Raw genomic sequence first — 25,439 nt, 5'->3', positions numbered from 1 at the left:
CTGTAGGCCACATTGAATGCCTGAATGTGGCAGAAAGGTGGCATCTCTCCTTATATATAATTGAATAGTGGGTGCCAACGTTCTAATTCTAAAATGCACTCCCTTAGTGTATGGCTGATGGCACTGCTCCTCAGCATATATCGCCCCCAATCAGAAGGCAAAGCCCGGGTCCCGCCCACACCACAACTGCTACGACAACCTGGTCTTTTGCATATGGAAGCTGATTGGACTTCAGTCCATTCCACACCTCAACCTCCCCCCCCCCCGCAAGGCAGTTGGAATTTTCAGTTGCATAACTTACCTCATAGGGGAGAGGAGAATGGGTAACAATGGTTACCACTCTCCAGGTGAGGGCTACAGATAACTCAAACATACAAATGCTCTTCAGGTAGCAGAGATCAGTCCCTCTGGAGAAAACAGTGGACTCTGTCATTAAACCCTGCTGAGGTCGCCACAGGAAACTGACACTGTTTGCCCAAAGCCAGAGCACTCTCCCAGAGCCTCTTTCTAGATCTCGTATTTATTTCCGCAACGGGCATTATTTCTAGTATAAGATATAAAGCGGATTTAGGTCATGTTTATGCAAGCCTGGACAGAAAGGTTATTACATTACAAGCAAGTGGGAAGGGAGGAATGCTAGGATGCAGTGCTGTGGCGTACCGATGTGGCAAAATAAAACTTTTACTAAAAGTCAGGGGAAATGTTATAGAAACAAAGAAGAATGGACATGTTCCAGGATGTATTCCAGAAGGTGGAGAAGATTGGAGAGGGTACCTATGGAGTGGTGTATAAAGCCAGGAACAAGCAGACCGGTCAGCTAGTTGCTCTGAAGAAGATCCGTCTAGATTCGTAAGTACCTGGACTCATAGGCGTAATCTTCGTGGGGGCGGCGGGGCTTCAGCCTCCGCCGAAATTTTCAGGAAAGTGCTCAGCCTCCCCCGGGAGCCACCCTTGCTCCTAGCACAGCAATGCCTCTGGCCCAGCCCCAGCCCCCCCCCCTCCGGGAAATTGGAAAGTCTACACCCTTGCCTGGACTCTGTGTTTCTGCTTCACTGACTGTTCTCTGAATCTAGTATTCTGGAGGTTAATGCAGTGATTTTCAAGCAACATGCATAATTTGAGTTAAGAAGCTTGCTGGCTGTAGCAGGTTTGGATCCAGGGATGCGTTTGGAATTGCCTGTACCATGTATGAAAACAAAGATTTTTTTTACCAATACCAGAAAACTATGGATAGAGTTCACTTTAATAAAGTTCAGAGCCTAACAATGTTTAGCTCTTTACATAAATTATTCTCATCACTAGAATGGAATGGAGACAGACTGATTCACACAGCCACACTTCCATCATAAGAAGACCTGTTTATATTTTTTTTAGGATTCATTTTTTATATTTATATCCTGCTTTTCTTAACTGAAATTTAAGACAGCATACATTGGTTCCTTGGTGATCTCCCATGCAGGAACTGACTAGACCTAGGCTTGCTCAGCTTCAGCAAGGTTGCTGCATCATGTGCTTTCAAACCATGCCCTGAGAATTCCAAGCTTTGTAACCATGGAATGTGTAAGGAACCCATTCATATGGAGTCTCTACTAAGTCCTTGCATAGCCTCCATCATACCAAACAATTTGATTGATTGAATAGCATCACTTCAGTACTTCATTCATTTAGTAGCTGAGAGACAGAGAGAAGGGGAGTGGCATTTGGTTGAGTTACTCTATATCCCTAGATTAAATTTATTTGTAGTTCCTTGTATAATAAACTGCACTGATCATCCCACAGGAAAAGATATATGAGAAAGGAAATAATTGCTGATGGCTGGTGTTACTCTGCCTAGTAAAGCTTTCATTGGAAAGAATGGGATTGTTTGATGTCTCCCTTTTCCCACAGGGAGACAGAAGGCGTTCCCAGTACAGCAATTAGAGAAATCTCTCTGCTGAAAGAATTGAAACATCCAAACATAGTAAGGTAAGAAACATATCAGGACTTTATTAAGTGTGTGTTGGGTTCTAGCTGTATGAATGTGATGTATGTAACTCTCAGCATATCACAGTTTAATGCAAGCGTGGATGGAGGCCCTGGTACTGGAAAAGGGGAGTTTAAACCCCCCCCCACTGCCCCACACCATTTCCCCAATCCCCTGGGCTTCTTTAATCCCTGGTAAGGAAAAGAGACAAGTACTTTTATTGTATCTTTTCCTCTCTACTGAGGCTTAAAGTATCCTAGGAGGAGGACAGTTTGTGAATGGAGAAGCAGCATGTCTGTGAGGGGGAGTCACTTTTCCTTCCCCAGCACTGTGGTTCCAATCCATATTAGGGTTCTCCCCTACCACCACCACCCCATGGCTGCTTCTTAGCATCAAATTACATGGTGATGTTTAGATCATGGAATTCTAATGTGACATGAAATTTGGTCCTGAGGATCTGGGAGATTTCCCCAAGGCAACAGAAGCAAATCTAACAAAGTCAACCATCAAGTGGGTCCTTATAGGTAAATAGGACCTAAAGACTGCCAGAACCGCCATCCCGGAAGTGATATTGCAAGAAGTTTGAAGAATGGTCCTTTTCATTGGAGAAAAAGTGGTTGAATGGTTTTAAGTATGGCTTAATGGAGACCTTGAGGAGAGTAGACAATCTTAGGTTGTTGGTAGGCCAATTCAGACTCCTGTACTAAAAGGTCTAAACTGCCACTCAAACTTCTGGAGTCAGATAGCTCATTCTCCTCTTCCTCAGAGAGCTCTGTGAGGAATTTCCCTTTTGATTCTACATGTCCAGTGGATTTAGAAACCCTGAGACTTCCTCCAGCAATGATTCTGGTTTGAGATGATTATCAGATTAGGATTATAACATATCATCCCACTCGGTTTCACTGAGTAGGGTTCCTTTCCCTTGTTTTGTGCCAGGAAAGTCAGTGTACTAGTAAAGAGGTCATAATTTAGATAAATATTGAAACCTAGTTAACCAACGAGGTGGGTTTCTTGTTAGAATATATTAGGGCCCCGGTCACACGGGCCAGATAACGCCGGTGGGGGGAGGCGTGGCTATCTGCACCGTCGCAGTTTGATCCACGATTTTGCATTCAGATGTGATGGCGGCTTCCTCCTTTGGCACCCGTGGCAAACAGGACGACGGGGGAGAAAGCTGTGTGCCGGCGTGATCACACCGGGGGAATCCGCATGCAGCCCATGGCAAACCATTTGCCAGTAGGTCATCCCAGGTACTTTTTAAATGCGCATCTTCGGCAGGACGCCATGGGTTCACCACGGGAGCGCTATGCCTCCCAGATGTTCCGGTGTGATCACGCTGGAAAACTCCACGGGAGAATCGTGCCTTCAGTGCGGCAAATGCACCGTGTGACTGGGGCCTCGGTTGATTTTTTAACAAGAGACATACTGGCATGCCTGCTTCTTTTATGTTATTTACTGCTGTTATACCACTCTTAGAGAACATATATAAACAGCATAGTATCAAGTGAGGGCTCAATCAAAACAAAGTATAACAAAGGTGCTTTGGTGAAGACAGATATATTGCAGATTATATACTATTTAATTAGTATTACAACCAGGGCTCCGAAGTACTTACCTTAATTCGGCGGGGGAGGTATAGTTCTTCACGGGACCATTCCCGCGGGGAAAACACAGGCGCTGCACTATTCCATTGCCCAGACATGATGTAGGCACGTAGCTGGGCGACGCTCTGGTAATGGGCCTGGAAACTCGATGGTACCATTGAGTTTCCAGTCCCATTACCAGAGCGTCGCCCAGCTACATGTCTACGTCACATCTGGGCGATGGAATAGTGCAGCGCCTGTGTTCCAAGCAAGAATCTTCTGGTGGAGAAGCATGTGTCCCCCGCCGGATCGTAGGTAGGTACTTGGGAACCCTAATTACAACAGTTTAGTTGTAAAAACAGAGACGCCTAGTAGTTAATTCCTGCAGTGTAGAACTGTTTCTGATTCTCCATGATTTTCTGTGTTCCTTTAATTGCTGCTGTGAATGTATTGGCAACAGACCTTCAACATGCAAGTTTTCTGCACGCTTTCTTCCACCAGCCCCTTGCAAACCCTGTTTTACCTGCATTTCTCCCCTGCTGTGCCACCAGAGGTCTTTTGGAAGGCTTTAAAAATCAGTAATTGCTATAGCATTATAGCAGTGTACTGCTCCCCCCCCCAAAAAAAAAGATTGGAGCAAAGCAGGTTTGGGAAACAGCATACTGGACACAGAAAGGATGAACAGAGCACAGTGTTGTGTGTATGCTCCAAAAGAAAGCTCTCCAGTTTGGAAGCCTCAGTGGAGAAAAACTTCCATGTGGAAGCAACTTGTGTGAGAAAGGCCTTTTCTCTTAAAACAGATGTGGTGGTCTCATTTGTGCAATAGCAACAACATTAGTTTTTTGTCCCCCCCCCCTTCAAACTCAGTCATTCAGTCACTGGATTTTATTCTGATTCCAGACTTCTTGATGTGGTACACAGTCAGAAGAAGCTCTATCTGGTTTTTGAATACCTGAATCAGGATCTTAAAAAGTATATGGACTCATCCCATACAGGGGATTTGCCCTTAAGTTTAGTCAAGGTACAATTTTTCCTTTGTGCATCTTCTAAAGTGTTGATCCTCTACTTTCTTCTGTAAGACCTATGTATGAAATACCTTCCTTTAGTTAAGGCTTAACATATGTAATAAAAGCCTTACAGCTGTTGCTTTGGGATGGGCAGTTTGGAATGCAGAAAGGTCAGGGGAAGGGATGATTAACCCTTACACTGCTCACAGCTTCTCTACTCCATCGGAGCAATCATGAGCCAGTCTACTGAGAAGGGCTTTCTCTCAGGAAAGCGTTCTTAGATTTGCAGCCCAAATCCTGTCCCCTCCTAGTTGCTTATTCCCACTGAGGTTTCAAACATATATTTTCAAGATTAACTCATATTTTGAACCCTGTAGAAGGAGAAACAGCCTGAAGATGATTTGGAGCCAATATGCAGCTGGCAAGAAAAACATTAAGTTACTCCCTCATGCCATTTGTCCACATCAAACTGCTAAAAGATACGGACTTTTATCTTTTTTTTCCTAAGTGAGGGTTGAAAGCCCTTTTAAATCTGCATGACTAACTCATATTCAGTCAAAGGCCAAGGCAGGCAAATTGGGCCTGTTGGATGTTATGCAGTTGTTAAAGAACCATGCCAGGAAAAAAAAAACCCTGCCTTCCCTAATTTTAACCAAGAAGTGGAAAGCTTATGGGTTGGATCAAGCCACCTTTATCTGTCAGTCTCTCTCAATTCCCATTGGTACTATACCCTCTTCTGCACTTTACTTTTGTTTGTGCAGGTCCCATGCACAGCCCTTTTTGGGTGGCCAAAGGCTCCTCCATTTCCAATGACTAGAAAGCAGATTGAATCCAAGCCTGGCCTTGCTCCCAAAAATTACATATGCAAGTGACCGGAATTTGGAATACAGCAGTTGAGTTTTAATGAATTACTTGTCAGTTCTACTATGGTTCCTTCATGCCTGTTCTCTGAAATCTTTCATTCTAGAGCTATCTTTACCAACTGCTACAAGGAGTGGGCTTCTGTCACTCCCACAGAGTTATACACAGAGACCTGAAGCCTCAGAATTTGCTTATAAATGAAATGGGGGCCATCAAATTAGCAGATTTTGGCTTAGCTAGAGCTTTTGGTGTTCCATTACGTACTTATACTCATGAGGTAAAATTTCTCATATTCTCTCTCTCTCAGTGCTGTAGGTAGATGACAAAGTTGCCATGTCGGGGGTTTCTGTGTATTTGAATCAGAATTACATCAACATAGTACTGTATGGGAGAAGTTCTGCCAGGCAGAATTGTCATGCCTTTGCAGCAGGTACAGGAGTTGCCTTCAGAATGTGGATCTAGTAGTCTTGTTGGTAAGGAAGAGAAAAAATATCCAGTCTTTAGTAAAACCAGGTGTGCTCAGTTTTAATCTAGAGTGTGCTTGTATCCTTAAAAATAGATCCCCATGGCATCTTCAAAACTAGCAAATTTATTTTAGCAAAAACGTCTATGGGCAAAGGTTTATTTAATTAGAAATAGAATTTTAACTTGGAGTGTTCAAGCAAAACAAAACATTTATTAGTTTTGAAGATTTCTATTGCAGTAGACTGACAGGTCTATTGTCATGCAATATATATTGTTATATGTTCCAAGGTAGCAAGAGAGGATGTAGTATTGTGCCATTTGCGCAATCCTCCATGAGGTCCACTTTCTCTGACTGCCTTAGATCATTTGTAGGTATAGGAATAGAACCTGGGACAAAAAGTACTAAAGAATGTTTAGGACAACAGCAATAAGGTTGTTCTGAATTCAAAATGAGTTGAAATTTTTTTTCTTATGGGTAGGTAGGCTGTTGAGATTTGAAATTTGAAGCTGTGGCTAAACCATAAAAAATCGGAGTATACGTGAACTTACAAATTAGAACTGATCATCTGGCTTCTGATACTTTTTGATAATAACAAGGACTAAACATAATGCCTTAGCTCTAGCCTAAAGACTCCTGTGTTGCCTCTCTCTCTCTTGAAACATCAAGAATTGCCTTAGCTGAAGATTAATAAATTGCAAAATGATGCAGTGGGCAAGAGCATGACCAGGGAAGGTGTCGCAGATCTTACTAAACATAAATTGCAGTCATACTTTCACTGTCGCTCCTTTCAGGTTGTAACCTTATGGTATCGTGCTCCTGAAATCTTGCTGGGTTGTAAATACTATTCAACAGCTGTGGATATCTGGAGTATCGGCTGCATATTTGCAGAAATGGTAATATTCTTTATTTTGTTTCCTAAGTTAAAGGGTACAGAGTTTTATTTCTCATGAAAATCATGTTGTGTATACCTTTTCTGTATTCACATATGTCCTCCTTTCCCTTTACAAACAGTTTAAGTGCTAGAGCTGAAATGCTTTTTGTAGCTAAATCTTTTTTTTCCAGTGTATGATCAGATTCAGATTTCCTTGACAAAATACTGGAAATCACTATTTGGTTTGCAAGCCACTAACTGTCCCCCCATCAATATTTAGTTTCTGGAGAGAGAACCAGCAGAGATCCAGAATGCATCAGGTGACAAAAGTAATGTTTACTGGACACAGACTTTTAAATTATGTATCCACTGGAGGCAGTTGACAATGTCCTTATGAAACTGGCAGTATCTGTTGTGTAGCCAAGGATCTCTTTTTCCTTATTTCACTTAGTTTGTTATGAAGTCCAATTTTGCAATCAAAATACACAATCACATTTTCACCACTACATTTTGTAATTTCAGTAGACAAACTCGGAAAACTCTTTTGGTCCTAATTATTTATTTATTTAATTCATTGATACCCCACCTTTCTTCCCAATGGAGACCCAAAGTGGCTTAGATCATTCTCCTTTCCTCCATTTTATCCTCACAACAACCCTCTGAGGTAGGTGTCAGACTCCCTGTGCATTTTGCATTTTACAGCTCTTGGTCAGTCTCTGCCAGTTTGGACCCCATCAACGTGTAGTTATAGTTAGTTATCTTTTGTTTACCTTGACTTCCAGAAAGCTTTTGATAAAGTTCATCAAAGGCTCCTAAGTAAGCTCAATAGTTATGGGATAAAAGGACAAGTCCTTTTGTTGATCAAAAACTGGCTAATTAATAGGAAACATAGAGTGAGTATAAATGGTCAAATTTTCTCAGTGGACAAGCAGTGGGGTACCACAGGGATCAGTACTCGGTCTGATGCTTTTTAACTTGTTCATTGATGATTTAGAGTTGGGAGTAAGCAATGAAATGGCTAAATTTGCGGATGACATGAAATTGTTCAGGGTGGTGAAAACCAGGGAGGATTGTGAGGCACTCCAAAGGGATCTGTTGAGGATGGGCGAGTGGGCGTCAACGTGGCAAATGGGGCTGAATGTGACGAAGTGCAAAGTGATGCACATTGGGGCCAAAAATCGTAACTATAACTACATATTGATGGGGTCCAAACTGGCAGAGACTCACCAAGAGAGAGATCTTGGAGTCGTAATAGATAACTCACTGAAAAAGTCGAAACAGTGTGTGACTGCAATAAAAAAGGCTAACACTATGCTAGGGATTATTAGGAAGGGAATTGAAAACACATCAGCCAGTATCATAATGCCCCTGTATAAATCGATGGTGCTGTCCTGGTCCCGGGCCCCGGGGTCCTGGGACGTAACCCACACCCCCTTGGGACCCCAACGACCACCAAGTCACCCAGTAGACCCACAGACCGAGAAGACCTTGCAGTGCCAGACCCCGTCAGTGCAGCCGAGGCACAATGGTCTGGACCAGACCAGCCGCGCAGCGAAGAGCCTCCAGGAGCAGCAGGAGAGGCCGACGGCATCAGGGAGAGGCTGACGGTGAACGCACAAACACTGGAGACCCCGCACGCCGGCTCCGACCACACCCAGGCCGTAGGGACGGCATTGGAGCATATCACGGGGGCGGGGCTGGAAGGAATGAGAGGGAGGCGGGGACAGGAGACGATGCTGGGGGAGGGAGCTGGGTATAAAGGTGAGGGAAGCAAAGGGGCCGGAGAGGAAGGACGTGCTTGGAAATACCTGACGCTGCCAGAGAGAGGAAGAGTCCAGGAAGGACGCTGAGAGGCTGGGGAACCGATGCACAGAGGTAGAGGGACCTATGGAGTGTCATTAACTCCGTCCCCTGCCTATCTGAGGCCCCAACGCTCCCCCCTTCTTTACAGGCCTTGCCTTCCAGACCTGTCGGACCTCCCCCATCTTGAGTCGTCACGGCCATGGGACGGTCCACACCCAGAGCCTAGGGTGGGCTTAACAGGTGCAACCTCATTTGGAATACTGTGTGCAATTCTGGTCACCACACCTCAGAAAGGATATTATAGCATTGGAAATAGTGCAGAATATGGCAACTAGAATGATAAAAAGGTTGGAACACTTTCTCTATGAAGAAAGGTTAAAACGCTTGGGGCTCTTTAGCTTGGAGAAACAATGACTGAGAGGTGACATGATAGAGGTTTACAAGATTATGCATGGGATAAAGCCGGAAGAGAAAGAAGTAGTTTTCTCTCTTTCTCACAATACAAGAACTCGTGGGCACTCAATGAAATTGTTGAGCAGTCCGGTTAGAACGGCTAAAAGGAAGTACTTCTTCACCCAAAGAGTGATTAACACATGGAATTCACTGCTACAGGAGGTGGTGGCGGCTACAGGCATGGACGGCTTCAAGAGGGAATTGGATAAACATATGGAGCAGAGGTCCATCAGTGGCTATAGCCACAAGGTATAGATAGGAACTCTCAGTCTGGGGCAAGTGATGCTCTGTCTTCTTGGTGCTTGGGGGGGGCAACAGTGGGAGGGCTTCTAGTGTCCTGGCCCCACTGGTGGACCTCCTGATGGCATCTGGTATTTTTAGCCACTGTGTGACAGAATGTTGGACTGGATGGGCCATTGGCCTGATCCAACATTGGTTTCTGTTATGTTCTTATGGGGATTTGAACAGCAGGTCTTCCAGATATGACACTCTTAAAAAATTTTTTATTGATGTATATAGAAATTACAATTAACAGGAAGAGATTGATTGATATCCAAAGATGATTCAAGGTTAATATTAACGTTAGTGCACCTGGCAAAACGAATACATTTTCATCTAGTTATAAGCACACATTGCAGTTTTCAGTAATTGACAATATGATCTAAAAAATAAAACATTGCTTGTCTGTTTATTGTGATAATGTAGCCGTGTTGTTGTTGAGCTTGTGTGGAGGGGGGCACTTGGGGCACTTTGATTAAGATCACTAGACTCTACACCTGTGGAAATGAAAAGGGAGAAAGAAAATAGTGGAAATAATAATAATAATAATAATAATAATAATAATAATAATTATTATTATTATTAGAAAATAAAAATAATAAAGTAGTATAATAGTCTGACACTCTTAACCACTAGACCACACTGGCTCCCAGGATGGTTGTAAAATTTTTACAAGGACTAAAATGTTGTAGATTTTGCTACCTGCTGCCATGTTTTCCAGACTTCTATTCAGGAGCGATCAAGAAACTGGATTTACCATGTTGCTTCTTCCTACACTATACTTTGTCAGTGTACAAAAGGAATTATTACTATTGAATGTGAGGGAGATGCCAAGTCAGCTAGCATTACTGAATTGCTTTTGCTCAACAGTGCTGGCATTTAGCTTGGTTCATCCTCTGAATATTTGGCTGAACTCTGTCCAGTTGCATAGAACTGGTCTTTTTTCTTGGCTTCCAGGCTCTTCATGTTTCTGTTTTGCTAATAATGTTTTTAAAGCATCTCGATAGGAGAAAAAATATAGTAACAACCACTAGGGGTTGCTGGTACATAAAAAAGGGCAATAAGGAAGACAGAGTTCCGACCTAAATATTCCCAACTAGATTGGAAAATGCAAAGGTAATAAATTTAATTCTTTCAGCCTCTCTATCTTTGGCCATATTTAGAAAACCTTACATTACTTTCCTAAAGATGCTGGAACAAAAATGCTTAAAACTTTGTATTGGTACATTATTTGCAAAGTAAAACATAGTTGTAGTGTGAAGAGCGAGAGGATACTATGGGATGGAGTGGCAGGTGGCAGCCGCAGCAAAAGTGATCCAGTGAGCCTTGCCTGCGCCGCTGGCCATGGCAGCCTAGATGAGTCCCGGAGAGGGGAGGTCTGTCACTACAGGTAGCAGCTGACATGAGCCTCCAGGTGCAGTGGCAATGGGGGGCTGGGTGTGCAGCTTCCAGTGGAAAACAATGGGGCAGGAGGACACCAGTGCTCCTCAGTTCTGCTCTCCCGAGCATTCACTAAGGTGGGGAGGACACTACCAACCAGGAGGAAAGGGAGGCCTGGAGACAAGTTCCCACAGTTGATCAATGGGGGCACATAGATTCAAGTGTGCAGGGCAGAGACCCAAAGGGAGATCTGGGGGGGGGTCGCAGGGCAAGAAAGGGAGGTGTATAAAAGGAGGCTCCTAACAACAGGCCAGGAAGGATGAGGTGCCAGCAGCCCAGGCTGTGTTGACTGGCCAGAAGGAGGAGGAGGACTAGGGTGAAGCAACCCCCCTCCCATTCTGAGACCTGTGAATGCCCCCCCCCAGGTGGTTTGCAAAACAGTGGAGGGCAGTGTTATCCTGGGGGGGGGTTTGCAGATCCTGACAATGTGGTGGAGAATGCAGGCACCGCACCTACTCTAAGGTGACCCCTGCCCCACTTTCCTACCCCCGTGCGCTGGACAAGCTCCTCTCCATATCTAAGGCCTCCAGTATTGGTGACCCTTCTGAGACTACCAGATCCTGAGGCGGTCAAATGACCAATGTGGGGAGCCGAATACTCCGGAGGAAAGATGGATTTCGTGTAGTTCGTGCAATGGCTGGCTAAGCATCAGGTGCAGCTGCTTTGGGACATGACAGAGTGGCAGCACGAGTCCCAGGCTGCACTCCTCCAGGACTTCCAACAGGCTCTAAGAGCTACTTGGCCCAGTCAGTATCTGAGGCCATCAGGAGGTGGGGGTGCAGGTCTCCTCGCAGGGGCTGGGTGGGACACCTGGTTTTCTCTGACTAAATTGGGGCTTGAAGATGAAGTGGAGGCCTTCTTGGAAACCTTTGCATGCATGGTGGAGGTGGCTTGATGGCCCAAGGAGCAATGGTCATTCATCCTGGGGCTGTATCTCACAGGAGAGGCCCAAGAGGCCCCCAGGGCCTCGGTGAAAATCAAAGCCACTGATTATGAGAAACTGAAGGCCACAATCTTAGACCAGTATGAGATTATGCCAGAGACCTATAGGCAGAAGTTCTGCATGGTGATGTACTGGCCAACCCTAAGCCCTTGCTTCCTCCTTAAAAGATGCCACCACCCAGTGGCTACAACCAACAACAGATGATGGGAGGCAAATTGTGGACCGGATTGTGCTTGGATAACTTGTTGCAAGCCCACCAGGCTGAAGGAGGCCATGGGAGAATTTCTTGGCTGCCTAAGAGGGCAAACCAAGAGAAGGGCTCAAGTCTGGCCATGGAGGAGGCCCATGGTCCAAGCACCCTCCACCCCAGCTGACTTTCCGAGGCCCACTGAGGGGGCCGGGCTGAAGTGCTACCACCCTGAGTGGGAACCTCTCCAGGCACACCCCGTTGGAAGGGTCCAGCTCCAGGAGCATATACTCACATGCCCATGCCCCCTTGGACAGAGGAGCGGGGACAAGGACCAGCCGTGGACATGTGGAGTAGTGGCTGGTGGTAAAGGCAATGGTCAAATACCTAGGGATGACTCAGGAAATCAACTTAGCCAGAGTAAAGGCATTGTCGTACCCCATGCTGCTTGGACAAGATGCCCTGGATTTCCACCACACCTTACATGGTCTCACAGCTCCAGCTCCATGGGAGGCCTTACCAGCCCAAGATGTCAGGGCGAATCCAGGAGATGTGGCTGCTGTGACCGGCCCTTCAGATCCTGACCTCCAAGATGCTTGGAAATGAGACCCCCAGTTTCAAGCCACCCAAGAGGATGATGACTCCCTTGCTGGCTTGAGGGGGCGGTGGCAGTGAGTGACAGGATAATGCAGGATGAGCAATGGAGCCAATGGCTCCCACACATCATAAGGGGGGGGGAGAGTATGGTACAGATGGGCTCAGGGGTGAATAGGGGACCTCCAACAGTTACTGGTCTGCAGGCAGTACCAGCAGAAGGTACTGACTTTGGCACACAACCATCCCTGGGAAGGACACCAGGGGACTTGCAACACCCTCTTGTGGGTCCTATACCACTTCTTCTGGCCAATAGTAGCACGGGATGTCCAGGACTGCAACGTGTGCCAGCAGATGTCAGAGAAACTGGTACCCTGTGCACATCTGTCCCCCCTGCCCATCATCCATACCCCCTTTGAGCGGATAGCTATGGACTGCATACCCCCCTGGGAGCACAAAACTTGCTGGTGCTCATGGACTATGCCACATGTTACCCTGAGGCCATACCTTGTGAAACATGAAAAGGGCCCTGTTGTATTACTTCACCCACGTGGGCCTACATTGTGAAATATTGATGGATCGGGGACACTGTTTACGGCTGCACTAATGTGGCAGGTCTGCCAGACACTGTGGGTCCACCAGATTTTCATGTTGGTGCACCAATCCCAGACTGATGGCCTAGTGGAAAGACTTAACCAGACTATCAAGGCTATGCTGCATAAGTTAGCCCCTAACCGACTCCCTTTGTGGGACCTATATATTGATCCTTTGATGTTCACCTTGTGGGGAACAACTCAAGCCTCCATGGGGTTCACCCCATTTGAACTTGTTTAGGGATGTATGCTGAGGGGAATCTTAGGCCTCGCGGAGGGCATTCTGGGTTGGAGATGAGGTACTGGTGAATCGAAGCGCTCTAGCCTAACTGGTGGCGACCTGTGACATGGACTATATCCGATTACACAAGTCTTGGGGCATCTGTTGTATGAGGTAAAGTGTGGCCCGACATGCAGGCAGTGACAGCATCTGCACATCACAAAGAATGGCAGCATTGGGTCCCCCCGATGTGATTATTTCTTGTTGTGGTTGCTACATTTTGCAGTGGCAAGTTATGTGAATTTAGTTTATTTTAAAAAGTTAAAAACAGTTAGGGGAGGGGCTTTAGCTGCCCTCAAGACTCTGGAATAACCTTTTAAGGGCCTATCTCCTCCCTTTTTGTGTTCCCAATTTCCACCAGGAAACTTCAGAAGGGGCTCCAGATTACTACGCTTGGTCTGCAGCATACATGACTTTACTGCAGGGCTTTTACTGTTTATTGTTCATACTGCATTATATTTGTATTGCTAAATAAATTATATATATATAAAAATAATGGGACTTCCGGTTGATAGCGGCACGCTCACGGACTCACCTCCCGGACCTCCAGGGGGTGTCTCCGTGCTCTGGTGGAAGGAGGGGGCGAGCAGGCTCGTAACCCCCCCCAGGCACCCGGAGAAGGGGGCCTGGCCAAGGAGCTTTGAGGGGTAGCCTCTTCGATGGCGGAATGCCAGAGAATCGAGGCTCCCCCCCGCTCCAGTGGTTCTTCCAGCTGAGAGACCGATAAGGTGCAAGTGAGGCTAACCGGAGCAAGTGCAGGAGATCCAGCGCCAAAAATGCTGAAGAAAGCGGGGTCGGAAGACCTATAATGAACGTGAGTCTATTTTGAAACAATATTTGAAAAAAAAGACGCTCCCTACTCTACTCGGCAGGACGAGAAAAGCGGGCGGGGGGACGCCTCCCATGCATTTGAAATGGCGAGAGATAGGGGGGAGCAGAAGAGAAAACGTGATTGATCGCTCAGAAGTACTTACCCAATCGAAGTTAAGCAGCTAAGTGCACATTCAGAGACTTTGAAAAACTCCCCAAAAGTAAATAAACAGGAAAGATGGCGGGGAAGAAGGACAAAGACAAAGAAAGACTGGTGAAATCGAAACTAGGGTCCCTAAAGCCGGAAGTAGCAGCCAGCGAGACGGCAAAGGCTGTAGCTGAAGGCATGTGCCCTCTGCTGGAGCAGTTGAATAACACCAGAGATCAACTGACAGGAGTAACACAGAGCATTGCTTTACAACAAAAGCAAATTACAGACTTGATCCAAGAAATGAAAAAAGATGCTGAGAAACTGAAGGAAGTGACGGAAACAACGCAGAAGGTGAAGAAGAAAGTCCAAAAATTGTAAAAGAAAACATCTTATTTGGAAGAGCAGATGCTGCAAGTACAAATGGATAAAGCCAATATGGTCCTGCGTTTCCAGGGGGTGCCAGAAAATAGAGGAGAAAATGTGAAAGAACTTATGAGTGAACTACTTGCCCCAGTAGCAGATTTAAAAGTGGAACAATTACTCAATAACATGGATGTGGCCTTTAGGTCATACTCTGGATCAGTGTTCCCTCTAAGCTGAGTTAGTGTGAGCTAGCTCACAGTTTTTTAGCCTCCAGCTCACACATTTTTGTCTTAGCTCAGGAAGGAGGGCTCCAGGGCAAACTAAGTTATGCAGTAACCAAATCGCTTGCTCATAACTCTAATACCAGTAGCTCACAAAGTATAATTTTTGCTCACAAGACTCCACAGCTTAGAGGGAACATTGTTCTGGATATATAAAGAAAAGTAATCTGCCTGGGGAAATTGTAGTAAAGTTTTCAAAGAGGCATGTTAGGGATGCAATCCTGAAAGCAGTAGCTGCAACACCCCTGAAGGCAGGGGAGAATGCGGTGAGAACGTTGAAGGATATTCCATTTGAAATACGACAACGCAGAAAGAAATACAAGGAACTGGTGCTCTTTCTCCAAACAAACTCAATTGGATATAAATGGTTATTTCCAGAAGGCGTAACGTTTAAAATCAAGGAGAAGAAAGAAAGGATCGACTCTGTGTTGAAAGCTCAAGAATTTCTGAAAGATCAGCTGGGAAGGCCATAGGATGGGGGAAAAAGAAGATGGCAGATCCAGTGGCGAGCTAGAATCGGGCTCTTCTGGTGAGGACTCTTTGATGAAGCAAGGGGCAGCAGCCCCGAAGAGTCCCTACAAGCTACGAAAGAGGGAAGAAAAGAAGAAATAAAGGCTGAAGGACTCTGTTTGGTGCCTTTAAAAAGACTGGGGTTTGAGGATGATTGGGGGTACTGCAATTGGGTAGTTAAACATAAAGTTAGAGGGTAAAAGATTTTAAATGTTAGATTCAGTTTATAAAAAAGTTCAATGCTGAAAAGGCTTGATGTATCAAAGCTAGAGGGAAGATCTCCTCTCTTGGGTTTTTAGACAGTAGTGGGTACTTTACTTTCTTCCGTATGTGTAGTTTCCCCTTCCCTTTTTTCTGTTGTAGTTTTGTGTAGTGATAAAAAAACCCAATAAAAAATCCCCTCAGGGGGCTTTTAAAAAATGGCAGCATCACATCCCCCTCACTTGTCACCTCGTTGAGAACCCAGGGGACCTCTCCGAGGGTGACATCTCCTGGAGCCCCAACAGCCAGCCACCAGAAGAACCTCAGCTTGATCCCAGGTTGTCCACTGAACAAAAGGAGACATCCTATGCTCGCTGGGGGAGGTACTTGGCGTCTTCTCCCAGCAACATGGACAGACAACACTGGCAAAGTGGCTCACACCCCAATGGGAAGCCACTAGGGGGGGTGCAAGCTGTCAAACTCAGAACTTCATTTGCCATGATTTTGTTCTTGTGTGCTTCTTCTCTTCTGTTGTGGGCATAAAGGGGGGGGGGCTCTGTGTGCATGCGTGTGCATGTGAACTTGCTTTGCTTAGCTTCAGCAGCACATGTTTTCTTAAGCTGCCTCCCATTCGTGAGGCCATACAGCAGGAGCTCTAAACCCTGGGGGCAGGGGTCCCTGTGCAATAAGCCCCAGCTGGCCCAGTTCCAGTGCCACCACCGCCGCTGCCAGTGCCCCAACCCAGTCTGGGCCCGGGCCCCAAGCAGCCGAGAGAGGCATTGGAAGCAATGTTTGATGGGACTCCAGAAAAGCTGGTGTTCTTCGCCCTGCAAGTGCGCAAGTTTCTACGGGAGTATGGCCACACCTTCCCATCGAATAAGCATTGTGTAGATTATGTGGGGTCTTGGTTGTGCAATCGGGCAGCAGACTGGTTCATGGGACTCTACAATGTAGGGGTCCCGAGCTCCAGGTTGTGGATGCCTTCATGTGAGCCCTGCAGTGGTAGTACGAGGATCCCTTAGAGTTGGAGCGGGTGAGGACCCAACTCAGAGGCTTAAAGCAAGGGGGTAGGTCCATCAGAGAGTTCTTGTATGAGTTCAAGACCTACACGGCTAAACTTCAAGGGTGGCCTGAAGAAGTGCTGATCGAGTTTTATCGAGCGGGCCTGAATTCCACTATCCTAGGCAAGGCTCTGGCTTTAAGACAACCCACTGACCTGCCTGCAAGGCAGAGAACCAGTGCAACCTCCTGAAGATGTACCACCCCAAGCTGGGTCTGAAGGCACCAGGAGGTGGGGCGAAAAGAAAGCGGGGCTGCACCTGGGAGTGAGAGGGAACAAAGAATGTGATGAGGCCGGTGTCTGAGATGCGGAGCTCCTGGCCACTTTGCAGCAAATTGCCCTTGTGAGAAGAGCCCTGGGAAAGGGAAGAAGGAGGAGCACAAGGGAGCTGACAAGAAATCCAAGGCTCCGGGAGGTTGCCCCAACCCTCCCCAAGGCTCTCCAGGTGGGAGAGCGGGAGGAGCTGCAGGGCATCTCATCCAGTGAGGAAGAGCCGCAACGGTTGCCAGGAAAAGGCTGGGACCTGCTGTGAAGGGTGCTAACCAGCAGGTCTGAAAGCATCCCGTGCCAGAATCCGTGAGAATCTCCTTCCCTCTGTTTTACTTAAGGGTGACTGTTGTCAATCTGGATATGGGCACCCATGTTAGGATGTGAGCCCTTATTGACTTCGGGTGCACCTGGGACTTAATTAGCCCAGCTTTGGTGACCTGGTTGGGGGCTAAGGTGCACAAACTGAAAGAGCCCATAGTATTCTCCGAAATGGACAGGACACCCATGAAAGGGGAGCCTTGTTGGTACTGCACAGTCCACCTGCTAGTGGGGTTGGCATCCCATTGGAAAAGGCAGTCATTCATTGTGAACCCTGTGGCTAGGGGGTCCTTGGCTCTGGGTCCACAATCCCTATGTTCAATGGAGTGTAGGAGCCTTGCAGTTCCTAGACCCCCAGTGTAAAGAGTATCTTTGGAACCCGGAGTGGGGGGAGGAGCCGCGCCCAGTGCCAAAGTGCATCTGCCTAGCCCAGGAGTAACTGGACCTCATTCCTCCCAAATACAGAGACTTGGCTAAAGTGTTTGAGGAGGACGAGACAGACGAGCTTCCCCCTTACCAGAAAACTGACTGTGCTATTGAAATTTTGCCAGAACATAAGATGCCTAAGGGGAAGCTTTATTCCATGAGCCCAGCTGAGGAGGAGGAGTTATGGAAATTCATTGACAAGAATCTGGCTAGGGGGCTCATCTGGCCGGCTGCTTCGCCCTTTACTGCCCTGGTGCTTTTCAGGAAGAAAAAGGTTATGTAGAGACTATAGGAGTTTGAGTGCAGTGTCCATGTTGCTAGCCGTTGCTTTTGGCAGGTGGAATACCAAGGGGTGATTGGTCCTGGTCTTTTAGGGCCTCTGCTTGAACCTTGTATATCTATTGGCTTCATGCCTTTAACCTTAGTTATAACACAGCTGATGTACAGGCTGGATCCTATCAATGTCTCAAGCAGAGAAAGCCCTGGGATTGTTACAGCCCTTGAAAAACCCCGAGCGACCCTGGGCGGTCATTTCTATGGATTTTATAACTGGTTTACCACCCCGTAAAGGGAAAACTGTCATTTGGGTGATCGAGGACCTTTTTTCTAAACAGGCGCACTTCATCCCATGCAAACAGCTGTCGTCAGCAAAGAAACTAGCACAACTGTTTATGCAACACATTGTGAGATTGCCTTCTATACCTTGAGAGGTGATATCTGATAGGGGCCCCCAGTTTGTGGTGGGATTTTGAAAGGAGCTGTTGAAATTGCTGGGGGTGGAACAAAGTCTCAGTAGTGCCTACCACCCGGAGACTGATGGGCAAAGAGAGAGAACTAATCAGATATTGGAACAATTCTTGAGATGCCTCATCATTTACCAACAAGATGACTGGCTGGAGTTGTTCCTTTATGCGGAATACAGTTACAATAACTCAGTGCATAGTTCCACAGGGGCTACTCCCTTCAAAATGGTGCATGGCTATGAGGGGGCCCCTGTGCCCACGATGCCTACAGAAGCAACAGGGTCAGCAGACCTACAAACCTGGTGGGCTGGGTTGACCAAGTGGTGGGTTCTAATTCAACAGACTCTGGCTAAAGCAAAAGAGGATTACAAAGCACAAATTAGGGGCAGGCTCCAGAGTGTGACTTGCACCCGGGGGACTCTATTTATATTTCCACCAAGAATCTTAGGGGCCTGCAACCTGGGAAGAAGTTGGGGTGGAAGTATGTGGGCCCATTCAAGGTGGTGAGGCTCATCAACAAGGTGGCTGTTGAACTGGATTTGCCAAAAAGCTTATGTCATATCCACCCTGTTTTCCATTCAGTCTACTAAAGAAGGATCCAGGACCCTAGAAGTGGAGACCTCGTCCTGCAGCTCCTCCTCCCCTGATTGTGAATGGGGAGCTTCATCAGGAAGTTGAGGAAATCCTTGACTCTAAAATCAAATGTGGACATCTGTATTATCTCATAAAATGGAAGGACTTTGATCCTAGCCATAATGAGTGGGTGCACAAAGATCATGTTAAGGCCCCTAAATTGGTTTGTGCATTCCACAAACAATATCCTCTCAAACCGAGGGGGGGTTAGGAGTCTTGGGGGGGGCAGAATGTCAAACTCAGAACTTCGTTTGTCATGCTTTTGTTCTTGTGTGCTGCTTCTCTTCTGTTGTGGACATAAAAGGAGGGGTCCTGTGTGTGCGCATGTCTGTGAACTTGCTTTGCTTAGCTTCAGCAGTCTGAATTTCAGCATACAAGTCTTAGATATGAATAGTAGATAAGATTGAGTATTAGGTTAGTTAAGTGCAATGTATAGCTATTGAGTTGGAATTGATTGAAAACACACTGTATTCTGTCTTTCAGTATGCATATTTGTATTATTATAATTATCTTAAATAAAATTTGGAAACCTAAAAAAAAAGGGTTGGCGCCAAAACATCGGTTCTAACACAGAAAGTCACAGTTTGGAACTTGCTAAAGCGTCAATAAACATATCACTGCCAAGAGAGTGTTTTTGGGTGCTCAGACGTCCAGGAATCTGACACGAGGCAGGAAAGGGAGGAGTATAAAAGGAGGCTCCTAACAACAGGCGAGGAAGGTTTAGTACCAGTGGCCCAAACTGCGTGGAGAGGGTTGACTGGCTGGGAGGAGGAGGATTAGGGTGATTAGGGCGAATCAAACCCCCTTGTCCTCCCATTCTGAAGGCGGTTGGCGTGACGGCGGAGAGCAGCACTACCCCAGGGCAGTCATGGTTCCTGGCAGAATTGTCTTGTTATGGGGCTGATCTACGATACACACTTTTAATTTCCATTTTTATTCCATGATTCCTTCAAGTAGCTAACGCTAGCATATATGATTTCCCCTTTCATTCTCACAGCAAGCTGATAAGTGGTAAGGTAAGGCTGCTCAGCAAAGTCTGAAGTCTTCTTCCAGCCTAAGGAGCCTCTTTCATCATAGAAAGTCACCTTAGACCGGAGGAAGGCTTTGCGTAAGTTATTTTTGCTAAGCAGAGTGGTAGGGAGCCAGTCACTGGTTCAAGGTCTCACCGTGAGCTTCAAGCACGATTGGGGATTTGGACCCTGGCTCTCTGCTACACAGGGTTACCAACCTCCAGTTGGGGCCTAGAGATCTCTTGGAATGTCAGTTGACTATAGAGGTCAGTTCCCCTGGAGAAAATGGCTGCTTTGGAGCGTGGAATCTATGGCATTATACCCCACTGAGGTCCCTGTCCTCCCCAGGGTCCACCCTCAAATCACCAGCAGTTTCCCAACCTGGATATGGCAACCCTACTACCATTGTAATTGTCATGGCCACCCCAAAGAATCCTGGAAATTATCATTTGGTGAGGGTGCCAAGAACTCTGCTAGAGTCCCCCCATACCCACTCACAAAATTACAGCTTCTTGTGGAAAGCATTAACTGTTAAGCCCATTTAAATTTAGAGTTAAACCCTGCAGTTTGTTCCTCTCAACCAATATACAGGCCTTGATACAGGATTTGGATGTTTTAGTCAACCAAACAGCAGCCCCGCAAGCTTGTTTGGGACTGCGAATCAATGTGGGGAGAAGCCTTAAACTTCGTGCTATAGTCCCCGTCCGAATCAGGACTCCATGCGCTGGCTATATTAAAAAACAAACAACCCCCCCCAAAAAAAAACCCTGCTCAGAACTCCATACATGGAACTTCATTCTTGTTTGGCTTCCTACTCTGGTGCTCTGTTCCTCTGCAGAGTTATCTGCTGGGTGTGGGAGAATGGTCTTGCCCAGAGATTTATGTATGGGGCACCTGCTGGATCACTAGGTACAAGAGGTCTGCAGCAGGGACTATGTCCCAGGCTCCCCATTTCAAGGAACTTTCTTGGCCATTTAGCTTTATATCTGCGACAATTTTTGGACATATACAAAGCCCTTCGGGGTTTCTGTAATGGAGACCAGTGCATTCAGGTATGCCATTTCCCACAGCACTAGCTAGACTTTCCCAGCTTTCCCTCTCTCCGGGATCATTGTGATAAAGATGAGTGTTACTTAGAATGTTATCCATAGGGTTCTTGTTTTGGGGGTTTTGTATGGATTATTATGACTGAATAAACTTTTCTTGTTCTAGGTGACCAGAAAGGCCTTGTTTCCTGGGGATTCTGAGATTGACCAGCTCTTTTGGATTTTCCGAACCCTTGGCACACCTACTGAATCAGTATGGCCAGGAGTGACTCAGCTTCCTGACTACAAAGGAAATTTCCCCAAATGGCCGAGGAAAGATTTGAAGGCAATAATTCCAAACTTGGACCGAGATGGACGAGACTTATTGGCAGTGAGTAGCAGGCTTGCAGGACAGTTCGCTTTTGTTGGTTTTGTCCTTATGGCAAGGATGATGAAACTAAAAATTACAACAGGTAAAACAACCTGAGATCCACACTTCAGGGGGAAGGCTGATTGTGATTCATGTCATATCCCATTAAGTCAGAACAGCTGCCACTACCCCTTGCATACACAGCTTATATTAGGGAGCAGCTAGCCAGATCAGACCAGGGCCAACTTATTCATTAGGCACAGTAGGCACAGTACCTAGGGCCCATTAAAATGTTTTAGCTTCTTTTAAAATCAGAAGAAAAAAATGAATTTTTAGGGTCAAATAAAAAGTTTTAATTTTTTCCTCCCAGCAGAAAACAATGTAATGTTTAGGGCCCACAAAAATCTATTAAATCTTGCCTAAAACAGAAAAAATGTTGAAGTATGTAAAGTTATATCAAAAATAATTTTTAATATTGATATTATGATGGTGGGAGGGGCCCATGAGGGCAAAAGTGCCTAGGGCTCACAAAAGTCATAGTGTGGCCCTGGATCAGACTGTGCTTTAACTGGAAAAGTGAGATTTCAAAATAGTGGCTTATCATGACCTGGGTAGATAGTACCTATTTTATGTATACATATCTGGAAGTAACTCCTACTGAAAACAGTAGGACTTACTTCCAAGTAAACATCCATAGGATCAGGCTGGAAGATAAACTGAAGCCTTCTAACATGAGATATATAGTTCCCCTAAACCTGCATTCCCAGTTCCCATTAACTTTGCTCTCTCAAGGGACATAAATAAGATAAACCCTAGTACTGTACTTACATTAGTGAACACTAGTACTGCCATTCAATATTTAGGGTGCTTTCTTATGATATATACTGCCATGTAAGAAGAGGTGAGGAGTCAGCCTTGCCTGGGTGGAGTTGCGTTTCCTTTAAAGGAATGAATTTACATTTTGGGAATACTCTTAGATCCACATCTATAGATCATCTGGTTAAGGAAGCAGCTGTAGGCTTTTGCTGAAAAAGGAGGTCTGGCCCCTCTTATCCATGTCTGGTCACATCCATATTTAATTCTAGTATACTCTACATGCAGCTGCCCCTGAAGACTGTTTGTAAACTTCATTTGGTTCAAAATGTAGCACCAGGCTGCTGGTTTGCTGTAAAAATATCTTGCCACACTTAGGCTGCAATCTTAAAGACATTTTCCTAGGTGTAAGCCCTACTAAATAACATAGAACTTACTTCTGAGTAGATCTGCCTAGGACTGACTCTTAGGGTGTGGTCACACGGTCCTTTTGATCGGGGTTCGCCGCTGTTCCCTCCCACATTTAAGTTTGCTTGTCAGACAGGTGAATCTGCCTCCCGTGCTGAAGCGGGCTCACTCCCGCAATGCTCCCAGGTTTTTCTGCCCATGGAAAATCAAGTATTTTCCTGGCACTTGCGCTTTGAATGCGTGATTTTGCCCATCTGGACAGCCATCTTTCGCAATTATTGCAATTAGGGCCGTCTGACCGCTCTTTGGGTGTTTTTTTTTTTTAAAAGCTTCCGGTTTGAGCGCTTGGGCAAACATGCGCTTAATAAATCCATTTTTAAACGTTATTTTTATGTTCATTTCTCTGTTTAAAGATAATATGAATTTGTTGTAAGAAACAGAAGCCCCTTCCCCAGGAAGGAGGATGGTGGAGACGGCGAGGCTGAGGTTTTTTTTGTGGGGCAATGGCAGCAGCAGTGGCACCACCACCTACAGCGGCAGCAGGAGCAGCAGCCGCCTGAGCCTGCCCCATGGCTGGCATGATCGCCTGGAGGGACTCAGCGTGGTGGAGGCTCCGCCGCAGCCCCGACGAACCAAGCTGAGCTCAGCAGCCCTCTCGGCCGGTCTTCCTTTTCCCGCCCGTCCGGGGCTGGTCGGGCAGGCGGCTTGCTGGAGCTGTCATATTATCTTTAAACAGAAATGAACATAAAATAACGTTTATGATGGATTTATTAAGCGCATGTTTGCTCAAGCACTCAAACCGGAAGCACTCAAACTGTTAGCCGTGAGGCAAAACCTTTTTATTTTTCCAGGCATTTTTATAGATTCTTGCTGATTAGTTCTGCTTTTTGCTGCTTTTAGTTTCCTGGCAGAGTTTTATTTGCTTCCTTTTAATGTATTGCTTTTGAGGTATTTATGGTTTTATTGCCCTGTTTTTAGTGTGTATTATTTTATATATTTATTAGATTTTATTATACTGCCAATACTGTATGAACTTTATGCTCCAGTTGTATAATATGCCAGTGATCTTATGGTATTTTAAAGGTGATATTTTAAAAATGCTGCTTTTGCTTATTAGTATTCTTGTGATTAATAATTTTGGTCTTTTATGGATAAAAGTCATCTTTTTGAACTGAAGACAGTGGCATAAAATGTTTATTTGTATATACATGTGAAGATGTGAATAGCTGGTCCTAAAGCATTGTTTTGCAGGTTCATATTTTTCTCCTGCTTTATTACAGCAACTACTACTGTATGATCCTGACAGGCGCATCTCAGCCAAAGCTGCTTTGGCTCACCGGTACTTCTGGCGGGCTCCACAAGATGCCAAAGAGCAGTAAAAAAATATAGCCCAGGAGAGGAAGCAGTTTTGAATTGGGCTTCATCAGGATGTGCCCTCTGGCCTAATAATTCATAGTTAGAACGGCTTCAATGGAATCTATTCTAGTTTCAATCTTTGCTGGAACGAATATTATGTTCATATCAATTTCAGCTGTTTTAAATTGCATAGCTCCTTATAATAGCTGTTGCATGTTGTTCAAATGAGACACACAAGCTTCGGGCTGTAAATTATTGGCATACAGAAGAAGACAAATGTGATTCTCAGAGGGCAATCCTATATGGAGTTACTTCTGTCAAAGCCAACTGAAGTCAATTGAATTAGTCTGGAGTAACTCTTCATAGGACTGCATTGCTAGCCTTAGGGCTACTGTCTATTTGAATAGTTGGAAGGGAGCAAACGTTTAGTTGTGTCCTTCAGCAACCATGTATGATACAGTTGTGGGCTGTTGACTTATTGCAGAAAAGGTGGTTAAAGTAATTTAGGCTATATTGATGCAGCCTTCAAATTTACAGTGAACAGGGTACCATATTTTGGGGGTATCACCGTGATATTCTTGAGTCACCAAGAAACATAATATAATACACCTGAGTTTCTTTCAGCCTCTGCCATTATCATCTCTTATGTGGTGCATTAAAAAAGCTTCCACATTTAGGGAAGCATTTCCCCTCAGAATAGGGCTAAAGTTCTAAATGGCATAAGCCACAGTGCACATTAAGAAATGGGATTCCGAATGTTAGAGAAGGTGTTGGACTTTTAAAGAATGTTAGAGTTTTAATTTTTAGTTCAATCACAATGTGACATTTGATCATCGATATGCCAAGAAGAGAAACTGAATGACCTACACAGTACAGAAAATCAAAAAGATAAACATTCAAACTCCCATTTTCTGCTCTTGGCCAACTATAGTCTAGTTGTATGTCTAAGAATTTTCCTATTGATGTTTGAAGTTATTTTTAATCATTAGTTGTTAGTGTTATTGTAGAAGTTACCTTATGCACTAAAGTAAATAAAACATATGGCTAGGTGAACCTTGAGGTTTTAAAAAAAACTTGCTGCTTTTTAAAAATTCTCTCTTGACAAGTGATAGAACAGTTGCATGTATACTTGTGACCCTGTCCACTTTTCTTATTTTGAAGACCAGGATCATATCATATCTAGTTGTCATTCTAAAGCAAGTTGCTAACCCTCATTGTTACAGAAAGTATGAAAATGTGGTTACTGTACTTCCTACACAGAAGTCTTGCTCCCATTCTAAAGCCTATTGTCCTTTCTTAGATTGCCTATGAAACTTCAGATCACATGCAGCTTTTGATCAGTAGTTTCCATGTAGCCTCTCTCACTAT

The 25,439-nt window shown here is 45.4% G+C and overlaps 1 protein-coding gene across 1 annotated transcript; it reads left to right on the top strand.

The window, feature by feature from the left end:
* Positions 1-721: 721 nt before the first annotated feature.
* On the top strand, positions 722-24,094 carry CDK3 (cyclin-dependent kinase 3). Its single transcript, XM_015414442.1, has 7 exons — positions 722-849; positions 1,888-1,965; positions 4,447-4,567; positions 5,521-5,691; positions 6,672-6,773; positions 21,312-21,515; positions 23,996-24,094. Exons 1-7 carry the CDS (start codon positions 722-724, stop codon positions 24,092-24,094), a joined length of 903 nt encoding a protein of 300 aa, XP_015269928.1.
* The last annotated feature ends 1,345 nt before the right edge of the window (positions 24,095-25,439 follow it).

This window comes from Gekko japonicus, unplaced genomic scaffold (genome assembly GCF_001447785.1).
Source record: "Gekko japonicus isolate JY-2015 unplaced genomic scaffold, Gekko_japonicus_V1.1 scaffold277, whole genome shotgun sequence".
Classification (NCBI taxonomy): domain Eukaryota; kingdom Metazoa; phylum Chordata; class Lepidosauria; order Squamata; family Gekkonidae; genus Gekko; species Gekko japonicus.
The sequence above is the reverse complement of the archived record's forward strand: the minus strand, read 5'-3'. Positions and strand labels throughout refer to the sequence as shown.